A 16,522-nucleotide genomic window follows, 5' to 3' on the forward strand; every position below is an offset into this window, starting at 1 on the left:
GATACCAGAATGCGCAACAAAAAACTGTTGTATTGGTCTTCTCTACTTGACTAGAAATCCATCAAGGTGCTATTTTTATGTCGATATGCAGAACGGAGTTCAAAGTACGAGATATATTTCTGAGTTTTCTGCACAACAACCATGCAAAGTTGATATAATCAAGGTTTATTGCCCCTGATGATCTTAGCCAGAATCCGTATTAAAGATGGCTATGCACCCCGTTCCAACAGCTCAGCCCTGTCAGTTCGCATAGAAATAGATACGAGGTCCTCCGTACTCCGTATCATCACCGCATTTCCGGATACACACCCAAAACATCCGGTGAGCTGGACGTCAGATTGCGATACATATTCCTATTTATTCATTGGAGCCAAAATACTCATATACGGAGTACATCCGAATCGTATCCGGCCCAATTGAATCCAGTCTTGTTTGTTATGAATCCTTCTATCCTTCGTTTTGGGCGTGAAACTCGCTGATCCCGCCTCATCGCCTCCGCGCTATCTATTAGTGTTATTTCGCTCATTCGCGTTGATTTCTTATTTATGTTTCTGAATTGCTGTCGAAATATCTCTTGTCTATCCGCCCTTTGAATAACTGGATACAGCTTGTCAAAAGTCCGGAGCTGTCGGGCCGGTTCGCAGCTGCGTTTACCGTAAGGCTGAACAACCCCCTTAAACTACATACAGCTGACTGTCATGACAAACAGTCCATCATGGCCTACAAAAGTATCATCTCTGCGTTGGCTCTATCACCAATAGCATGGGCTGCCGCAGCCGACCTAACCTCCCACGTGGACCCCTTGTAAGCCTTCTTCCAACACCCACACCACGCCTCTACAATAATACCCAACTAACACACACTAGCATGGGCTCCAAAAGCGGCGGCAACAACTTCCCCGGCGTCGCCCGCCCCTTCGGCATGGTCAAACTAGGCCCAGACCTCTACGACGCCAAATCCGACGCCTACTCCGGCTACCTCTCCACCGGCAACTTCTCGGGCTTCAGCCTGATGCATGAACAGGGGACCGGCGGCGCCCCTAAATACGGGACCGTCGCGCAGCTTCCGCTCGTCAGGAAGAGCATCAAGGATCTTTTGTCGAATTTGACTGTTGGCCGGTCTGGTGATGATCAGGCTGAGTTGGGGTATTATAAGGCGAAGACGGGTGAGGGGGTTAGTGTGGAGCTTGGGGCTTCGGAGCATGCGGGAATTTATCGGTATGGTTTTCCTGAGGGGAGTAGTCAGGGGAATCATGTGCTTGTTGATGTGTCGCATGTTTTGCCGTCGTTTCGGGGACAGGGGCTTGGGCAGGGTTATAAGGGTGGGAATATTAGTGTTTTTGCGGATGGTCATTATGAGGGCTCGGGGGTTTATGATAATGGGTGGAATATTTCGCCGGATTGGACGATTTATTTCTGTGCGTCATTCTCCTTCTACGGTCTTGATGTTGGCTAACTGTTTATCAGGTGGTTACTTCGATACAACGATCACCAGAAACAAGACCTACGTTGGAACAGATGAGGATGGCAGCGTCGAGCAACCCAGCGGAACTGCATCGTCAACATCTACATCTAAGCGTGTCGGTGCTGTGTTCTCCTTTGACAAATCCGAAGTGACCTCGCGAGTAGGTATCTCCTGGATCTCAACCGCCAAAGCCTGTCGCAACGTGCAAGACGAAATCCCAGCAAAAACAAACCTCGACACAGTCGTACAAAACACAAAGTCCGAATGGAACACCAAAGTGCTGAACAAAATCACCACGACAAACACAAACGACACGAGTCTGCAGCTGCTCTACACATCGTTGTACTTCATGCACTTGATTCCAACGAACCAAACAGGCGAGAATCCCAATTGGACTTCTAACGAGCCATACTATCAAGATATCTTTACCTTCTGGGTACACCCCCCCCTCCCTTCCCCTTTTCTTGAACTAGTGTTAGGGCTATACTGATACGCGCAGGACCTCTTCCGCTGCACAACCTCCCTCCTCCAAATCCTTCAACCAACCGCCTATGAAGAACAAATCCGCTCTCTAATCGACATCTACCGCTACGAAGGCTACCTCCCTGACGCCCGATCTTCAAACTATAACGGCCGCACGCAGGGTGGCTCTAATGCAGACAATATCCTCGCTGACGCTTATGTGAAAGGTGTCCGTGGTGCGGTTAACTGGGAAGACGGGTACAAGGCTATGCTGAAAGATGCGGAGGTCACGCCGGCAAACGAACCGGTTGATTCTATGGCGCCTGATTCGTCGACGAAAGAGGGACGAGGGGCGTTGCCAGATTGGAAGGCGTTGGGGTATATTACTCCCAAGTACAGTCGGGCTGTTACGCGTGCGGTAGAGTACTCGTGCAACGACTTTGGATTGCATCAGGTTGCTTCTGGGTTGGGTAAAGCTGACGACGCAGAGAAGTATTTGAATCGGTCGAGGAATTGGCGGAATCATTTCAACTCTAACCAAACCTCGTTGGGGTTCAAGGGATTCGTGGTCCCCCGCAACTCCTCTGGATTCATCGAGACAGATCCTCTCAATGACAGCGGTTACTGGGGAGACCCGTACTACGAGGCGAGCTCGTGGGCATACACCTGGGCCGCAGTGCATGACATGAAACACATTATCGAGCTAATGGGCGGACGCCAAACCGTCCTCAACAGGCTAGACACCATGTTCACACCGGGTGCCGATGGCTCTGACTCGGGGATGATTTTCGATCCTACTAATGAACCGTACGTCCCCTTCCCAAACCCTACCTCCCCCAGCCCTTACTAACAAAGCAGAATGTTCAACATCCCCTACCTCTACCATTACATCTCCCGCCCGGACCTCTCAACCCAGCGCTCCCGCCGCATCGCCAAAGAAAAATACTCAACCGGCAAATCCGGCCTCCCCGGAAACTCCGACGCCGGCGCCATGCAATCCTGGCTCCTCTGGAACATGATCGGTCTGTACCCGATAACGGGCCAGACGACGTTCCTGATCCATGCGCCGTGGTTCGAGTCGTTGACTGTTGATTTGGGGGGTGGGAAGACGTTGGAGGTTACTGCGACGGGTGGTGATAAGGATGGTGATGGGGAGAAGGTTTATGTGCAGGGGCTAAGGGTCAATGGGGAGAGGTGGAGGAGGAGTTGGGTGGATTGGAGGGATGTTTTTGAGAGTGGGGGGAGGTTGGAGTTTGAGTTGGGGAGTAGGGCTGTGAATTGGACGGATGGGAGGGTGCCGCCTAGTCCGGCGTCGTGATGTGTTTGAATGTGTGAGTTGATATAGAGAGGTGGTACTATACTAGTCCCAAGAAATGGTTTTACTCATATGCAGATAGGGGTAGAAATTGACGTCTCTATTCATCATCAACCGGACTAGTTAGAGTGTGCTGCCTTGAATGGAGGCAAACATCTATCCATGGCCGGAAGAGCAACTATCCAGGCAGGATTAACGACAAGTTATGCCTATCCCTCAGGGTATAAGAAGCCCAGCTCTTCCTAATTCTCTCGTTCAGCAATCATATCCCACCATATAACGCATCCACAAATAACAGTTCTACTCGCACTACCAAAAAATGGCCATGGACTGGATCGTCTCCGTTAAAGACCTCCTTCGTATGCAGGAACGTCAAGTTCCTTCGCATCCTGGGGCTTCTTCTTCTCCTAATGCTGGTGCTGGCACTACTGCTACCGCTACTCAAACTTCTAGTGCTATTGCTACTTCTACCACTACTGCTATATCTAATACCAAAGCAACATCAGCGCCAGCCTTGCCTTAGTATAATCCGCGCGGCTAGTCTTTGAAAACCCTCGTTAGAAACGGGCAGTGTAACCAATTGTTGTTGGCGCTGTGAAGGGGTGGAAACGAGCAGTCGTCGACGGCTGGAATCTGGAGATAGTCGAATATGATATGCATTCTCATTCCTGAATCAGATGATATAGAATTCTTCGCTTTTCTTTTAATTTTAACTAGAGGAAATTGCTGATTTCCTAATGTCAACGAAGACTTCAAGCTTGGGGGATTAAAACATGAACACCTACGGCGTTGCCTTGTCAGTGGTGATATAAGATGTTCTGCTTGGCCCTAGTTTATAAAAGCCACCCTCTCTTCTCTCTCTCTCTCCCTCTTTCTTTCAACAATCAATTTACTCACCACTTCTACAACCCAGGTCTACACACAACTATCAACACAAACTATCCAAAAATCATGGACTGGATATCTTCCGTCGAAGACGTCCTCCACATCCAAGAACGACAACGCCTGCCTCCTAAGCCCCTGTACCCTGAGGCCCCTGTTTCTGTTCCCGTTTATCCTCCTCCTACTGCTGCTGCTGCTGCTGCTGCTGCTGCTACTGCGGCGACTCCTGCTGCTTCCAAAGTAACTACTAAAACAGACTCAGTTTCAGCGTTGCCATGGCAGAAACCGCATGGGTCGTTTTTGGGGGGGGGGCTAGTTCGCTTTTCTAATATCAGATTGACGATTGTGTTTGGGTGTGCTCTTTTTCCTACTGGGGCTCCTCAACATATATCCCGAAGGGTTTTTGCTCCGGGGGGTTTTAACGAGACACCCTTGTTTTGTCTTTCCTTTTGTTCGATATTACGGAGTTTGGGATTGATGATATTGACAAGTTGGATCTGGAAGGGTTATACTAGTTAGGTAATATCATAATGCAATCTTATTCATTCCGATTTCTATAAGTTAAAATATCACGACACAAAACCAGGAGCGTAGCTTGCTTCGCGGATAGTGTTAATACTAAATATCCCATAATCCAACTGCCGCTTTCTCGAGATCATGCTATGTATCAACTTTTGCCTTGCCGGTGGTGATATCAGAATTGTACGCGGATACCCAGGCAGAGCATAGTCCCTACTGCACTTAGCTATTCTGCCTGCTACCGAATACATACACCTCACCTTTCAAACTCTGTCAACTCAACTCATCTCATCTAATCTCCATCAACAGTCTTGATACTCACCATACCACCAAAAGCCAAAATTTACAGACCAAACTACCTCACCGACAGCTTCAACCTACCCAAGCAACTATAACAAGTCCACGAAGCGCAAATCGCGCATCATCACCATCGCCAGAAGCAATTACAGAACCAAAAACAGACGCACGGCATCCACGGAAGTGGCTGCGATGACTGGTGTTGTTTGTGCTGGGAGGAAGACCTCTTCGCGAGGAAAGAGGAATACGGTGATGCTGACGTGTGGATTTGGAAGAAGTCCGGGCATGGGGTGAGTGGTGGATGGTGTTAGTTGTGCTATGAGGGAGAGGTATTTGCGAGGGGGGGTTGGAGAGAGTGTGGGCATGGGGGGGTGGTGGTGGTGGTGAGTGGTGTTATGTGTGTTTTGAGGAAGGGGTGGCTAGGAAGTTGAATGAGAGGCGTTTATTTGGATGGCTTGTTAAGGCTTGATTTGCGTTTGATATATTATGTGATTTTTATTGCTTGCTAAGAAGGCCAGTAATATGATAGTAATGCATTCTCGTTCCTAAGCAGATGATATAAAACTCTATCCCAAACATATTTCATCTTTTCTTTTCCGGAACACCGAATCATGACAACAGTCAAAAAAGAAAACGCCTAAGCAGATTCACCCGTCGTAATCTCAACACTTTGGTGGCTAAGATCATGACGGTCCTTGTACACATCCGTAATACCCTCCAAACACCCAGCAGCAGCAGCAAAGAAACCAAGGAAAGTCTTGCTAGGCGCAAGGACACGGCTCAGGTACTCGGGGTGGAACTGCACACCGACATACCACTTGTGGTCCTTCAGCTCGACAATCTCCATCCGCTGGGCTGTCTCGTCTTTTCCAACAAAGTGCAGGCCAGCGTTCTCCAAGGTCTCCACCATCTCAGGGTTGACCTCGTAGCGGTGGCGGTGGCGCTCCCAGATTTCCTGCTTCTCGCCGTACAGCTTGCGGATGCGCGACCATTCGGTGTTGGGCTGGAATACGGTGCGGCGCTTGCCCAGACGCATGGTCGCGCCCATCTTGGTCTTGTCGACTTCGGGCATGTACACGACGATGGGCTGCTCACAGGTTTCGTCGAATTCGGCGCTGGAGGCCTTGTCCATGCCGCAGACGTTCTTGGCGTATTCCACCACGGCGAGTTGCATGCCCAGGCAGACACCGAGGTAGGGGATGTTGTTCATACGGGCCCAACGGGCGGCCTTCATCATACCCTCTGTTCCGCGGAGGCCGAATCCACCGGGGACGAGAATGCCGTTGGCGGTGGAGACGGCGTGCCATGCCTTGTAGTACTCGGCCGGGGAGGTCTCTTGGGTACTCTCTTCAAGGTTGGAGGCGTCGATCCAGAGCAGATCCAACTTCTTCTTGCAGTGCATAGCGGCATGTTCCAATGCCTTGCTAACACTGAGATAGGAGTCGTGGAGACTGGTGTACTTGCCGACAAGGGCAATCGTTACTGTTCCAAGGATCTGGTCCTGGCTTGTAGCAAGCCCCTGCCAATCCTGCCAGATGGCCTTGCCGTAGTCCACAAGCTTGGGGTGCTTGGGGATAGTGTGAACTTCGAGGATGCGACTGAGGGTGTTGAGGAACCCTTGGCTTTCAAGGAGGATGGGAACCTGGTAGGTGGTCGAGACGTTGTGCACACCAACAACTTGGTCCCGCTCTACCTGGCACGAGTTGGCGATCTTCTGAATAGTGCTCTCGGCAAGAGGAGTCTCGCAACGGCAGGCAATCAGGTCAGGCCGGAGACCAGCACTGCGGACATCGCTGATAGCCCTTTGCGTCGGCTTCGTCTCTGCATTCATTAGCTCGTGCCATACCAAACCCATGTCCGAGTGACATACTCTGCTCCGAACCAATCAGCGGTGTATAGCTGACGTGAATCTGAAGGAAATTGTGCTGCCCAGCCCGTCGCTGAAGCTGGCTCATAGCCTCGATAAACGGAGCACTCTCAATATCACCAACCGTACCACCCAACTCAACTACGAAGTTTAGTAATTATACCCCTAATACAGGTGATATACCAGGATACTCACCAATGCAAACATCCGGCTCCCGACCCGAGTTATCCACCGGAATCCGCGCCACACGCTCAATCCAATCCTGAATAGCGTCCGTCAAATGCGGCACAATCTGAACAGTCTTTCCAAGATAGTCGCCGCGACGCTCACGCTCGATAACGTGCTGGTAGATCTTGCCGGTGGTAACGTTCTGGTCGCGCGAGAGGGTGATGTTGAGGTAACGCTCGTAGTTTCCGAGATCGAGGTCGACTTCGCCGCCGTCGTCGAGGACGTAGACTTCACCGTGCCTTTGTTATGTTAACTTCGTTTTCCTGGGACAGTATTCGAAAGGGTTGGGGTACGAACTCGATCGGTCTAGAAAACGAAATGATCAGCACGGGACTCGACTTGAGCAATTGAATTGAACGGCACATGTACATACGACATAAGGCCAGCATCGATGTTAAGATAAGGATCGACCTTAATACTCGACACCGTAAGACCCAAAGTCTTCAACAAAAGACCACAGCTCGAGGCAATAATGCCCTTTCCCACGCCGGAGATAACACCTGAAGAAAGATCAGTACTTGTCCTCGACAACCACAATTCCCAACGAAAAGCGGGGGAAAAAAGAAAAGACTCACCTCCGGAAACAAGAATATACTTCATCTTGACTGGATATTCAGAAACAAGCCCAATTTCCCTGGCTGGCAACTGCCAGGGAAGAAGGGGGGAAGGAAGGAAAAAAAAGAGGATCCAACACGAAGGGCTTCTACTCGAAAAAAAAATTAAGATTTCCGCATGTGGTGGGCGGTCTAGCGGCAGAATTTGGCGGCCCCTCTTTTCTGCCGTTGGCTGCCGCTCACCGACTTCACTCACTACGAGTAGTATGTACTAGAGGTGCTGTGCGATGAATTGGCCTTTATGCATGCACATGCCTTGAGGGGATGTGACTGGGTGATTGGCGGTATACTTCTTACTGCAGCGGCGGGGTTGGCTCGGATTCATGGCGGGGTGACTGGTAAGCTCAACTCTCACTCGCATTCTTTTGTCTCATCGCTGACCTTTTGACTAGGTTCTTGTATCGAGACCATATTCTTCGAGGATTAAATAGACGATATCCAACGATATGCCGAGACAATACCAGTTAGACTCGTGTACACTGCTTGACTCCCGACGACCACCGGCATTGAGGTCTGAGGGCTGCAAACCTACAACTTGGACGAGAGTATCTATCTAGTATGAAGGATTCTCGTCCTAAGTAACAGCACGGGATGACCGGTGGCCTTCTAGACGATGGGGACGAGTTCCCTACAGAATGGCAGGTCAAGGATATCACAGCAGGATATACTCCATAGAGCATATAGTCTAGGATAGCATAGGAGCACAATGATCACAATCACGAACAACAGCCAAGATAGCTCCATTCGTCCATTCAATGACCTTAAGCATACATCGAAACTGGAAAGATCACAAAAACTACTCGTACATTGAACTGACTACTAACAACACATAAAGAAATAATACAATTGTCCCAGCCCAGAGGGTATCATAGGCTGACTGTGGTCATTTTAGGTTACTTACATCCGAACACATAATAGAACACAAGCTTGGAGAACTTCCATCCAGGCTTACAATAAGAGGGTTGGTTGGGGGTCGGGGGCATAACGTGTTGCTCCTTTCTTTCCTTTTTCGTTCTTCGGAACAGCTTTCTTTCAAATCCCTTTTTCTCTTAGATCGAGTATACTGTACATCCATCAAAAGAAAACGGAACATGGAAGAAAGTCCATGTCTAAATAAAAAAAGAAAGGGGCGCTCAAAACACAACAATATTACATTTACTGGCCCTCAAGCTCAGCCAGGATCTTCTCACCCTTGGCGCGTGCCGACGCGAGGTCACCAACCATGTAGAAAGCACCTAGTAAAGTTAGCTTAATCCATTAGACGGTCAAAGATGGAGAACAAAGCTTACCCTCAGGAAGGTCGTCACCCTCACCGTGGATGATGGCCTTGAAAGAGGCAATGGTGTCCTTCAGGTCGACGAGCTTGCCCTCAATACCAGTGAAAACCTGGGCGACAGTGAAGGGCTGGCTCAGGAAACGCTGGAGCTTACGGGCACGCTCGACGGTGAGCTTGTCGGCCTCGGAAAGTTCGTCCATACCCAGAATGGCAATGATATCCTGGAGCGACTTGTACTCCTGGAGCATCTGCTGGACACGCGAGGCGGTGTTATAGTGCTCCTCACCGACGATACGGGTGTCAAGCATACGCGACTTGGAGTCGAGAGGGTCGACAGCGGGGTAGATACCCAACTCGGAGATACCACGGGACAAGACAGTGGTGGCGTCCAAGTGAGCGAAGGTGGTAGCGGGGGCAGGGTCAGTCAAATCGTCAGCGGGCACGTAGACGGCCTGGACGGAGGTGATAGAACCCTTGGTGGTGGTGGTAATACGCTCTTGCATGATACCCATGTCAATGGCCAGGGTGGGCTGGTAACCGACGGCAGAGGGGATACGACCCAGCAGGGCAGACACCTCAGAACCGGCCTGGGTGAAACGGAAAATGTTGTCAATGAAGAGCAGCACGTCTTGACCCTCGATGTCACGGAAGTACTCGGCGATGGTAAGACCGGTAAGGGCGACACGGGCACGGGCACCTGGGGGCTCGTTCATCTGACCGAACACAAGGGACACCTTGGAGTCACCGTCGAGGTTAATGACACCAGTCTCCTGCATTTCGTGGTACAAGTCGTTACCCTCACGGGTACGCTCACCGACACCACAGAAGACGGAGTAACCACCGTGAGCCTTGGCGATGTTGTTCTGTTTTCGTTAGACCAATATAGACATAAACAAGAAGAAAAAAAAAAAAAAAAAAAAGGGGGACATACAATCAGCTCCTGAATGAAGACGGTCTTACCGACACCGGCACCACCGAAGAGACCAATCTTACCACCACGGGCGTAGGGGGCAAGCAGGTCGACAACCTTGATACCAGTGACGAGAACCTCAGCCTCGGTGGACTGCTCGGTGAATGGCGGGGGCTCAGCGTGGATGGGCAGGTGGGTGGTGGCCTTGACGGGACCACGCTCGTCAATGGGGTCACCAGTGACGTTGACGATACGGCCGAGAGTACCAGGGCCGACGGGGATGGTGATGGGAGCACCGGTGTCGCGGGCGGCAACACCACGGACGAGACCCTCGGTACCTGAGATGGTGAGTTTCGATTCAATTGGGATGTCGAATTGTCAAACCCCAGATGGGAAGGGAGCAGACAACCCGATTGGGTAACCGGGACAAAGGAAGCTTACCATCCATAGCAATAGTACGGACGACATTCTCACCCATGTGTTGCTGGTACCGTTAGCAACTGACAGAACGGAGAGAAATGATGGCTATACATACAGCAACCTCAAGGACAAGCCTCTGACCATTGTTCTCGGTCTCAATGGCGTTGAGAATGGCAGGGAGCTTCTCACCCTCGAATTTCACTGCAATACGTCAGAACTCGACCATAAAGAAACTCAAGCCGTTGCATTTTATCTGGGAATCGAGAATTGGAATGGATTTTGACGTGGTTGTTGTAGACAATTGTAGCCAGAAAAGATTTTTTGCGCGTCCATCCATCCCAATTCCCACACCCGTCGAGCCGTCGGCAAAAAAAGCAAGGCAGGGCGGTAACACAAGGGCCAACAACATACCGTCGACGACGGCACCAATGACCTGGTAAATCTTTCCAGCCTGGGTGGCCTCAGAGCTGGCGAATCTGGCGAGAGAGGGGAAGCGAGGCTGGAGAGCGCGGCGAGCGACGGGGGCCGGACGGGCAAAAGCAGCCCTCCCGAAGGTCCGGGCGAGACCACTAGAAATTTGTGTGAGCGATACAACAATAGAGAGACGGGGGGTAAAGGAATAAAGAAAAAAAAGACAATGGCATTAACTTACCTCTTGAACATGATGACGGGTGTTTAAGAGGGTATAAAAAAAAAGATGGGGATGAGAAGGTCAAGGGGAGGAGATGGGGGGGAGGAAGGAGGAGAAGAGAGAAAAAGGAAAAGAGTGAGGTTGGCCAGAGTGAGAGAGGGAACGAGAGAGAGAGAGACGGGCACACGGTGTGGCCCTTAGCCTTTCCGGGGCGGTTTTGCCGACGATCCCGTGATGTACCGACGCGAAGCATACCAGCACTACTTGTGGTTTTTTATACTATAGTATTCTATGAGTATGTAATTGTTTGTTCTGGTCTATAGAATAGATAATTGTTTTCTCTTATTTTCACTCTATCATACTGAGTACTGTTGTGAACTCGTAGCAGTGAAAGCCGGCTAAAACGCACAATCCGGATGCAGGGAATGTAAAAATACAATACCGTCATACCACCGAGTATCGGAGCTCTCTCCCACCATGCCACTTTACAGCTACCACTATGTACCTGGTCAACATACTCCATACTCCGTAGGCAGTATCAATCAATTCCAAAATATAAGCTCAATTGAAATAACATCACTTAATAAAATACAAAATATTTTACATATTACTATGTACACTCACCTGTATTGCTGGCAATTACACCTGCTCGGACGAACGCTCGGAAATCTCTGACGTGTGTTCCGCAACTTGTCACCGACTGTATTGTATATCGCCATAGTGATGAAGCTGTTGGTACCGGAGCTCGCTTGTATTACCAGCTTGTACTGCATTGAGGACTCTTTTGTTAATGACATGCTTAGCTATGATATACATCTACTCCGTACTTTTATAGAGTACTTGTATGTACCTGTAAATCTGTCAATGCCTAGAAATAGAGCTGTGTTTGTTGTGCGGTTATTCCCTCCACATCCGGCTCTCAATTCCACCCCGGATACTGCACTCCAATACTCCAGACTATCTAGAAACAGAACCAGGAAGGATTGATATCTGCAGAACTTGGAGTACCCGGGGATACGCTATGACGCACATGCACAGGTCAATTACTCTCTACAGTCTAGCTCGAAGCTACACTACGACCAGCTTCCATACAAGTACTACTCGTACATCAGAAATATAATGCAATGCTCTATGGCTACAAAAGAAATATAAACGATTATTGCACAGTACGAAGTACACAGATTTTCGGACTCCTTGTGACGGGAAAGAAAAAATACCACTCCAGCAACGAGGGTCTTTTGTTGTCGTTGTTGTTGCGTATGTCAATGCGACGGGATATACGGCCAGAAGAGAAAAAAACTGCTCGTCCAGCATGTCGTCGGACAATCGTAGCACTTGTCCCTCATTCTCATGTCCATCCAGTTTACTCCTTCTCGGCCGGGGGGCTCTGGACGAAGCCCTCGCCCTCGTATCCCTCTTTGCTGATACCGTGGATGGGGTTGATACGCTCTTGCTGTTGGCCATTAGCATTATCCAGTCCAAGGGGCATAAGAGGATGCATACCCTGGCGTATTCGTTGGAGGCCTCCTGGTACTCCTTGGTCATCGTCCGGGGCAGGGGCTTGCCGAACAGGTGGATAACGTAGAAGACAGCACAAGAAGCCGAAACGAGCTGGACGACCTTGAAGAAGATCCTGAGACCCTCACCCTTGGGGGCCTGGGCACGGGGGCCGTGGGGACCGAAAGCAATCCAGTAGGCTATCAAACCACACTATCAGCATCAACACCCACCAAGAGGAAAAAAAAAAAAAAAAAAAAAATTCTCCGGATATCAGGATCACATACCAGCCTTCTTCTCCTGCACGGTCATCTGGTGCCAGTCTACCTTCATACGGTCACGCAGCTGCATCCACAGATCGGCCTGCTCCTGGGGAGGCATGGCTTCCCAGCGCTTCTCGATACCGGAGAGGGTAGGGTTCGCGATGGCATGCTCGGACGAGGCGCGGGTCTGCTGAGGGGCGATGGCCTTCTGCACAGGCTGAGGACGGGCGTTCAGGCAGACCATTGGGCTCGGGACGGCGCGGTAGGAACGAATGGCAGTGGTGGGCATGGCCGAGCTGCGAGCAGCGGCCCGAGTGACGGATTGAAGGAACATTGTGTGTGCGGAAAAAGGGAGCGCACAGAGTCAATTAGAAAAAATGAGAAGAATGGCTCTCCAGAGGCCAATAAATATCAACCTTCCCCGGAGGGTATATGAATTCTCCGAATAAAAGCGTAAGAGGGGCTTCGCGATTGGGGGGGAAAGGCGAGGAGCAGACGGTCGACTGTGGTTTGAGGTTTCGAAAGGCGGACGGTGAGCTTAGTCCCGTTTTTGGCGGCGTTTCTATTGGCCCGCGGGCTTCCACCCGACCCGTCGGGGTTTGTTCATATGCCACCAGATGCCAGTGTTAGTAGTAGTATATGGATTATTTAGATATGTCAATGCTGCTATTCATCTGCTATATATTCACTTGCTATGGTTATTCTCTTCGGTATACACCTGCTGTGTTGCTACTGTGCTCAAAGTCACCACCAACTATGCCCGCCGGGATCCGGTTCTCTCCGGCTATCATACGATAGATAGCTACCCTGACCCAAAGGCAAACAACTACGTACCCTTCCTTTTACTCTAGAGGATTGTACTCTGTACAGAAAGGAGAAAAGAATTACAACTTTTAGATGTCCCCTTCCATTTGAGTTCACCAGGTGTATCCACGACTGCGGAAAATACAGCCATCCAGCGGAAACAGCCAAAGTCGTTACAATCTCACATTGAAAGCTAACGTATATGCCGAGCAAACGGGGATCTCATTGCGAATTGGATTACTCCGAAGAAGAGGAAATAAACGAAACACGGCGACAGAGCGGTGCTGCGCAATCATCTAAGTCTGCTCTAACGCACCAACATGGCCCGGACCCAGCCGACACCATTAGTTTTGCAATCCAGCAGCCTTCTTATTGCTCGCGTCAGAAAGGACCGTCTTCCATTCAATGTCGGACTTGTCGTCGGCGTGGATTTCGCTGGTGATTTTAAGCGCCCTCTTCAAATCCTCCTTGGTACTGGCGTAGACCATGCGCCACTATCGCCACGTTAGCCGGGTTGCCTTCTTGAGCGACAATCCATAGGAAATGACACTTACCAAAGTGGGAGCATCGTCGGGCACCCAAGCGATGAAAACAATCTTGGATCTACAAGGAAAAGCAACGTGTCAGTTTTCATCTTCTTGTCATGGTGACTGACCCTTCCCCATCCAACCAGAACGTTGCATATCATACCTCTTGCCTTCATTGGGGATTTCGAAGTCAACATCGTAGACAGCGTAGCGAGGAGCGGGTTTGCCCTTGTCATCCTTGGCGTCCGCGAGCTTGTTGCGGAAGACCTCATAGTCGGTTTCCGTCGAGGCCTCGTCGACGACAACGTCCTTCTTGTCGTCGGAGATCTTGAAGATCACAAACTTGATTCTGTCCGCCTTGGAGTTTGCGCTCGTGCGGAACTCGTTGAACACACCGACGACATCGTCACCGACGGAAACACTGGTCGCAGGCTCTTCGTCAGCAAATGACACCTTCGGGCGAGTATGACAGCATGGCGGGCGGCGAGGATATGAAGGAGTTTCTCAAAACATACCCAGATGCGAGCTGCAATCAAAAAAGGAAATGTTAGCCGATGCAAAACCCAAGAGCACACCCCGCAGTCAGCAGGAAAAGGGGAAGGACAGCACTGGTCTGAACGTACCGACATAGTTTACCACTTGTAGTGTGAATTTCAATTAAACAGGAAAAAAGAAACCGAAAATATGAACCCGGCGGAGGGTAAAGAAGGCTAGAGGTGTTCTTAAGAGGAGAATAGGAAGCGATAACCTGCGCTGAAATGTCCACGCGATATGGAACCGTCAGTCAGTCAAGTGGCCACCAATACATTTCCCCTTTTCGTCTGGGGACATTAAACACGGAATCTGAATCCAGGGTATAATATAACCGAGCATATTCAGGGTAACAAAGGGAAAAGGGATATAACTCACAAACTCGCAAATCTTCTTCCTGGACAGATGGGAAAGGTGAAAGTGAGAAGGAGATGGAGGAGAGATAGAGGGGCTTTGGTTGTTGTGCTTTGCGGCTTTGGATGCGGTGATGGTGGGGAGATGCCGCACGTGACTATGCCGACACGAGTCCCCTGACCGTAGGCAGTTCTTCACTTTGTACTGTGGCTTATGTATAGGATGTCTATGTATGTGATCTTGAGTAGATGTTTACGAATAAGAAATGTACTGCGCTGCACACGTGGCCAGCATTCCTCGCAGGCATAAAATATCCGGCCGGCTGTCATGAGTTCCTTGCGTGTTGTCATCAACGGGCTCTAACCATGGGACTCGGCTTTCCCTAACACGCGGCGACCCGAGCATCACGTCAGGCTGCAGTCATTTATTTAGAACAGGGATAGGGCCCTATATCAATTGCCTATTATTATACTGGTTTTCCACACGGAGAACTATATCACGGCTTATGCGCAAACTTGGCCCGCGTGTGTTCCACCACAGCCTGCTCATTCCAGATGTAGTTGACACTCTCTTGAGCGACAGTAGCCTCCGCCCAGCGCAAGAACTTGGGTGCATTTTCCTTCAGCAGGGCCGGGACTCTGGTGCTGTTCAGATTATGTTCCGGCTTCGTGAAAGCCAGGATCCGGAGGAGGAATGAACCGGTGAGGACCTGCGCTTGTCAGCATACATCATCCAGGCAACAGAAAAGAAATCCAGTGTATACAGTAAAGGGAAAGAAACTCACTTCGGCAAACGTCAACTTCTCACTACCCCCAAAGAAAGGCCCCTTGCCTTCATTGTTCAACAACGGCTCAATCTCCTTAGCCACAGCCTCAACCAACGCATCACCAGCGGTCTCACGCTCCTCCTGCGAGGCAGCCCTGACACCAGCCATCACATTCGGCATGACCTTGCTGCTGAAGGCATCGGCGAAGAGGCTCACCCGCGCGCGGTAGAGGGCGTTCTCTGCGGGGCCCGACGGAGGAAGGAGGTGAGAGGGGTGGGCATCAGCGATGAACTGTGCGACGATAGCCGATTCGATGAGGATCTCGCCGTTGTAGGAGATAGCAGGGACGAGGCCGCGCTGTTGGGTTCAAGGTTAGAGATACCGCTCAGATGTGTAGGCTAAGGTGACGTACCGGGTTGATCTCGAGATACCAGGGCTCACGAGGCTTCTTGATGTCGATAATGACCTCTTCGTAGTCAACGCCTGTCTCCTTCAGGGCGATATGGGCCCGGTGCGCAAAGGGGCATCCGTGGTAAGTGTAGAGGATGATTTTCGGAGAAGCCATTTTGTAGTCGTTCAATTGCTGTGTTCGATGGATATTTGAGTAGTGATAATTGTTAAGAAGGACAGGTTTAGTTCACAGAATATATACGGTCTCGATGAGGTGATCCCACTCAAGACTAACGACTTGTGTTCCTGGTTCCTTCTGTCTGTGAGGGGCACTGAGTGGATTAGTAAAGCATCTCCCCCGCAGCCGGGTAACAATTCGGGTTCTACAGAAACAGTATCCAACTCCGAACTAGTAGCAGTATCACCGATATCTGATTGAGGTCTAAATATGTACACAGGTTAATATGTACTCAAAGAAACAGAAAATAAGCATCAGAATTCCACA

The 16,522-nt window shown here is 50.2% G+C and overlaps 7 protein-coding genes across 7 annotated transcripts; 2 read left to right on the plus strand and 5 right to left on the minus strand.

The window, feature by feature from the left end:
• Positions 1-867: 867 nt before the first annotated feature.
• ASPGLDRAFT_68579 (alpha-1,2-mannosidase family protein) lies at positions 868-3,244 on the plus strand (the record flags this gene model as incomplete). The annotated part of the gene is made up of 4 exons (XM_022549274.1): positions 868-1,417; positions 1,467-1,900; positions 1,964-2,733; positions 2,785-3,244. 4 exons carry the CDS (start codon positions 868-870, stop codon positions 3,242-3,244), a joined length of 2,214 nt encoding a protein of 737 aa, XP_022398409.1.
• Positions 3,245-4,192: 948 nt separating this feature from the next.
• Positions 4,193-5,250, plus strand: ASPGLDRAFT_38021 (uncharacterized protein; the record flags this gene model as incomplete). Its single annotated transcript, XM_022544895.1, has 2 exons — positions 4,193-4,363; positions 5,104-5,250. 2 exons carry the CDS (start codon positions 4,193-4,195, stop codon positions 5,248-5,250), a joined length of 318 nt encoding a protein of 105 aa, XP_022398410.1.
• A 141-nt stretch (positions 5,251-5,391) lies between these two features.
• On the minus strand, positions 5,392-7,802 carry ASPGLDRAFT_50265 (putative CTP synthase). Its single transcript, XM_022547271.1, has 6 exons — positions 7,610-7,802; positions 7,408-7,534; positions 7,332-7,340; positions 7,002-7,273; positions 6,810-6,947; positions 5,392-6,760 (listed from the first exon to the last, which is right to left on the minus strand). Exons 1-6 carry the CDS (start codon positions 7,632-7,634, stop codon positions 5,577-5,579), a joined length of 1,755 nt encoding a protein of 584 aa, XP_022398411.1. The 5' UTR covers positions 7,635-7,802; the 3' UTR covers positions 5,392-5,576.
• Positions 7,803-8,349: 547 nt separating this feature from the next.
• Positions 8,350-10,982, minus strand: ASPGLDRAFT_50266 (F1F0 ATP synthase subunit beta). Its single transcript, XM_022547272.1, has 7 exons — positions 10,907-10,982; positions 10,666-10,823; positions 10,370-10,455; positions 10,276-10,318; positions 9,856-10,172; positions 8,938-9,787; positions 8,350-8,883 (listed from the first exon to the last, which is right to left on the minus strand). Exons 1-7 carry the CDS (start codon positions 10,915-10,917, stop codon positions 8,804-8,806), a joined length of 1,545 nt encoding a protein of 514 aa, XP_022398412.1. The 5' UTR covers positions 10,918-10,982; the 3' UTR covers positions 8,350-8,803.
• Positions 10,983-12,248: 1,266 nt separating this feature from the next.
• On the minus strand, positions 12,249-12,979 carry ASPGLDRAFT_132254 (cytochrome c oxidase subunit IV family protein; the record flags this gene model as incomplete). The annotated part of the gene is made up of 3 exons (XM_022541109.1): positions 12,249-12,338; positions 12,389-12,582; positions 12,670-12,979. 3 exons carry the CDS (start codon positions 12,977-12,979, stop codon positions 12,249-12,251), a joined length of 594 nt encoding a protein of 197 aa, XP_022398413.1.
• A 653-nt stretch (positions 12,980-13,632) lies between these two features.
• Positions 13,633-15,072, minus strand: ASPGLDRAFT_648359 (actin-binding ADF family protein). Its single transcript, XM_022548828.1, has 6 exons — positions 14,886-15,072; positions 14,600-14,724; positions 14,492-14,502; positions 14,140-14,397; positions 14,004-14,052; positions 13,633-13,943 (listed from the first exon to the last, which is right to left on the minus strand). The coding sequence occupies exons 2-6, from the start codon at positions 14,603-14,605 to the stop codon at positions 13,794-13,796; spliced, it is 474 nt and encodes a 157-aa protein (XP_022398414.1). The 5' UTR covers positions 14,606-14,724; positions 14,886-15,072; the 3' UTR covers positions 13,633-13,793.
• Positions 14,964-16,313, minus strand: ASPGLDRAFT_50269 (glutathione S-transferase family protein). The gene is made up of 3 exons (XM_022547273.1): positions 16,040-16,313; positions 15,646-15,984; positions 14,964-15,570 (listed from the first exon to the last, which is right to left on the minus strand). The coding sequence occupies exons 1-3, from the start codon at positions 16,190-16,192 to the stop codon at positions 15,358-15,360; spliced, it is 705 nt and encodes a 234-aa protein (XP_022398415.1). The 5' UTR covers positions 16,193-16,313; the 3' UTR covers positions 14,964-15,357.
• Positions 16,314-16,522: the final 209 nt, after the last annotated feature.

The sequence above is a fragment of the Aspergillus glaucus genome (assembly GCF_001890805.1).
Source record: "Aspergillus glaucus CBS 516.65 unplaced genomic scaffold ASPGLscaffold_18, whole genome shotgun sequence".
Taxonomy (NCBI): Eukaryota; Fungi; Ascomycota; class Eurotiomycetes; order Eurotiales; family Aspergillaceae; genus Aspergillus; species Aspergillus glaucus.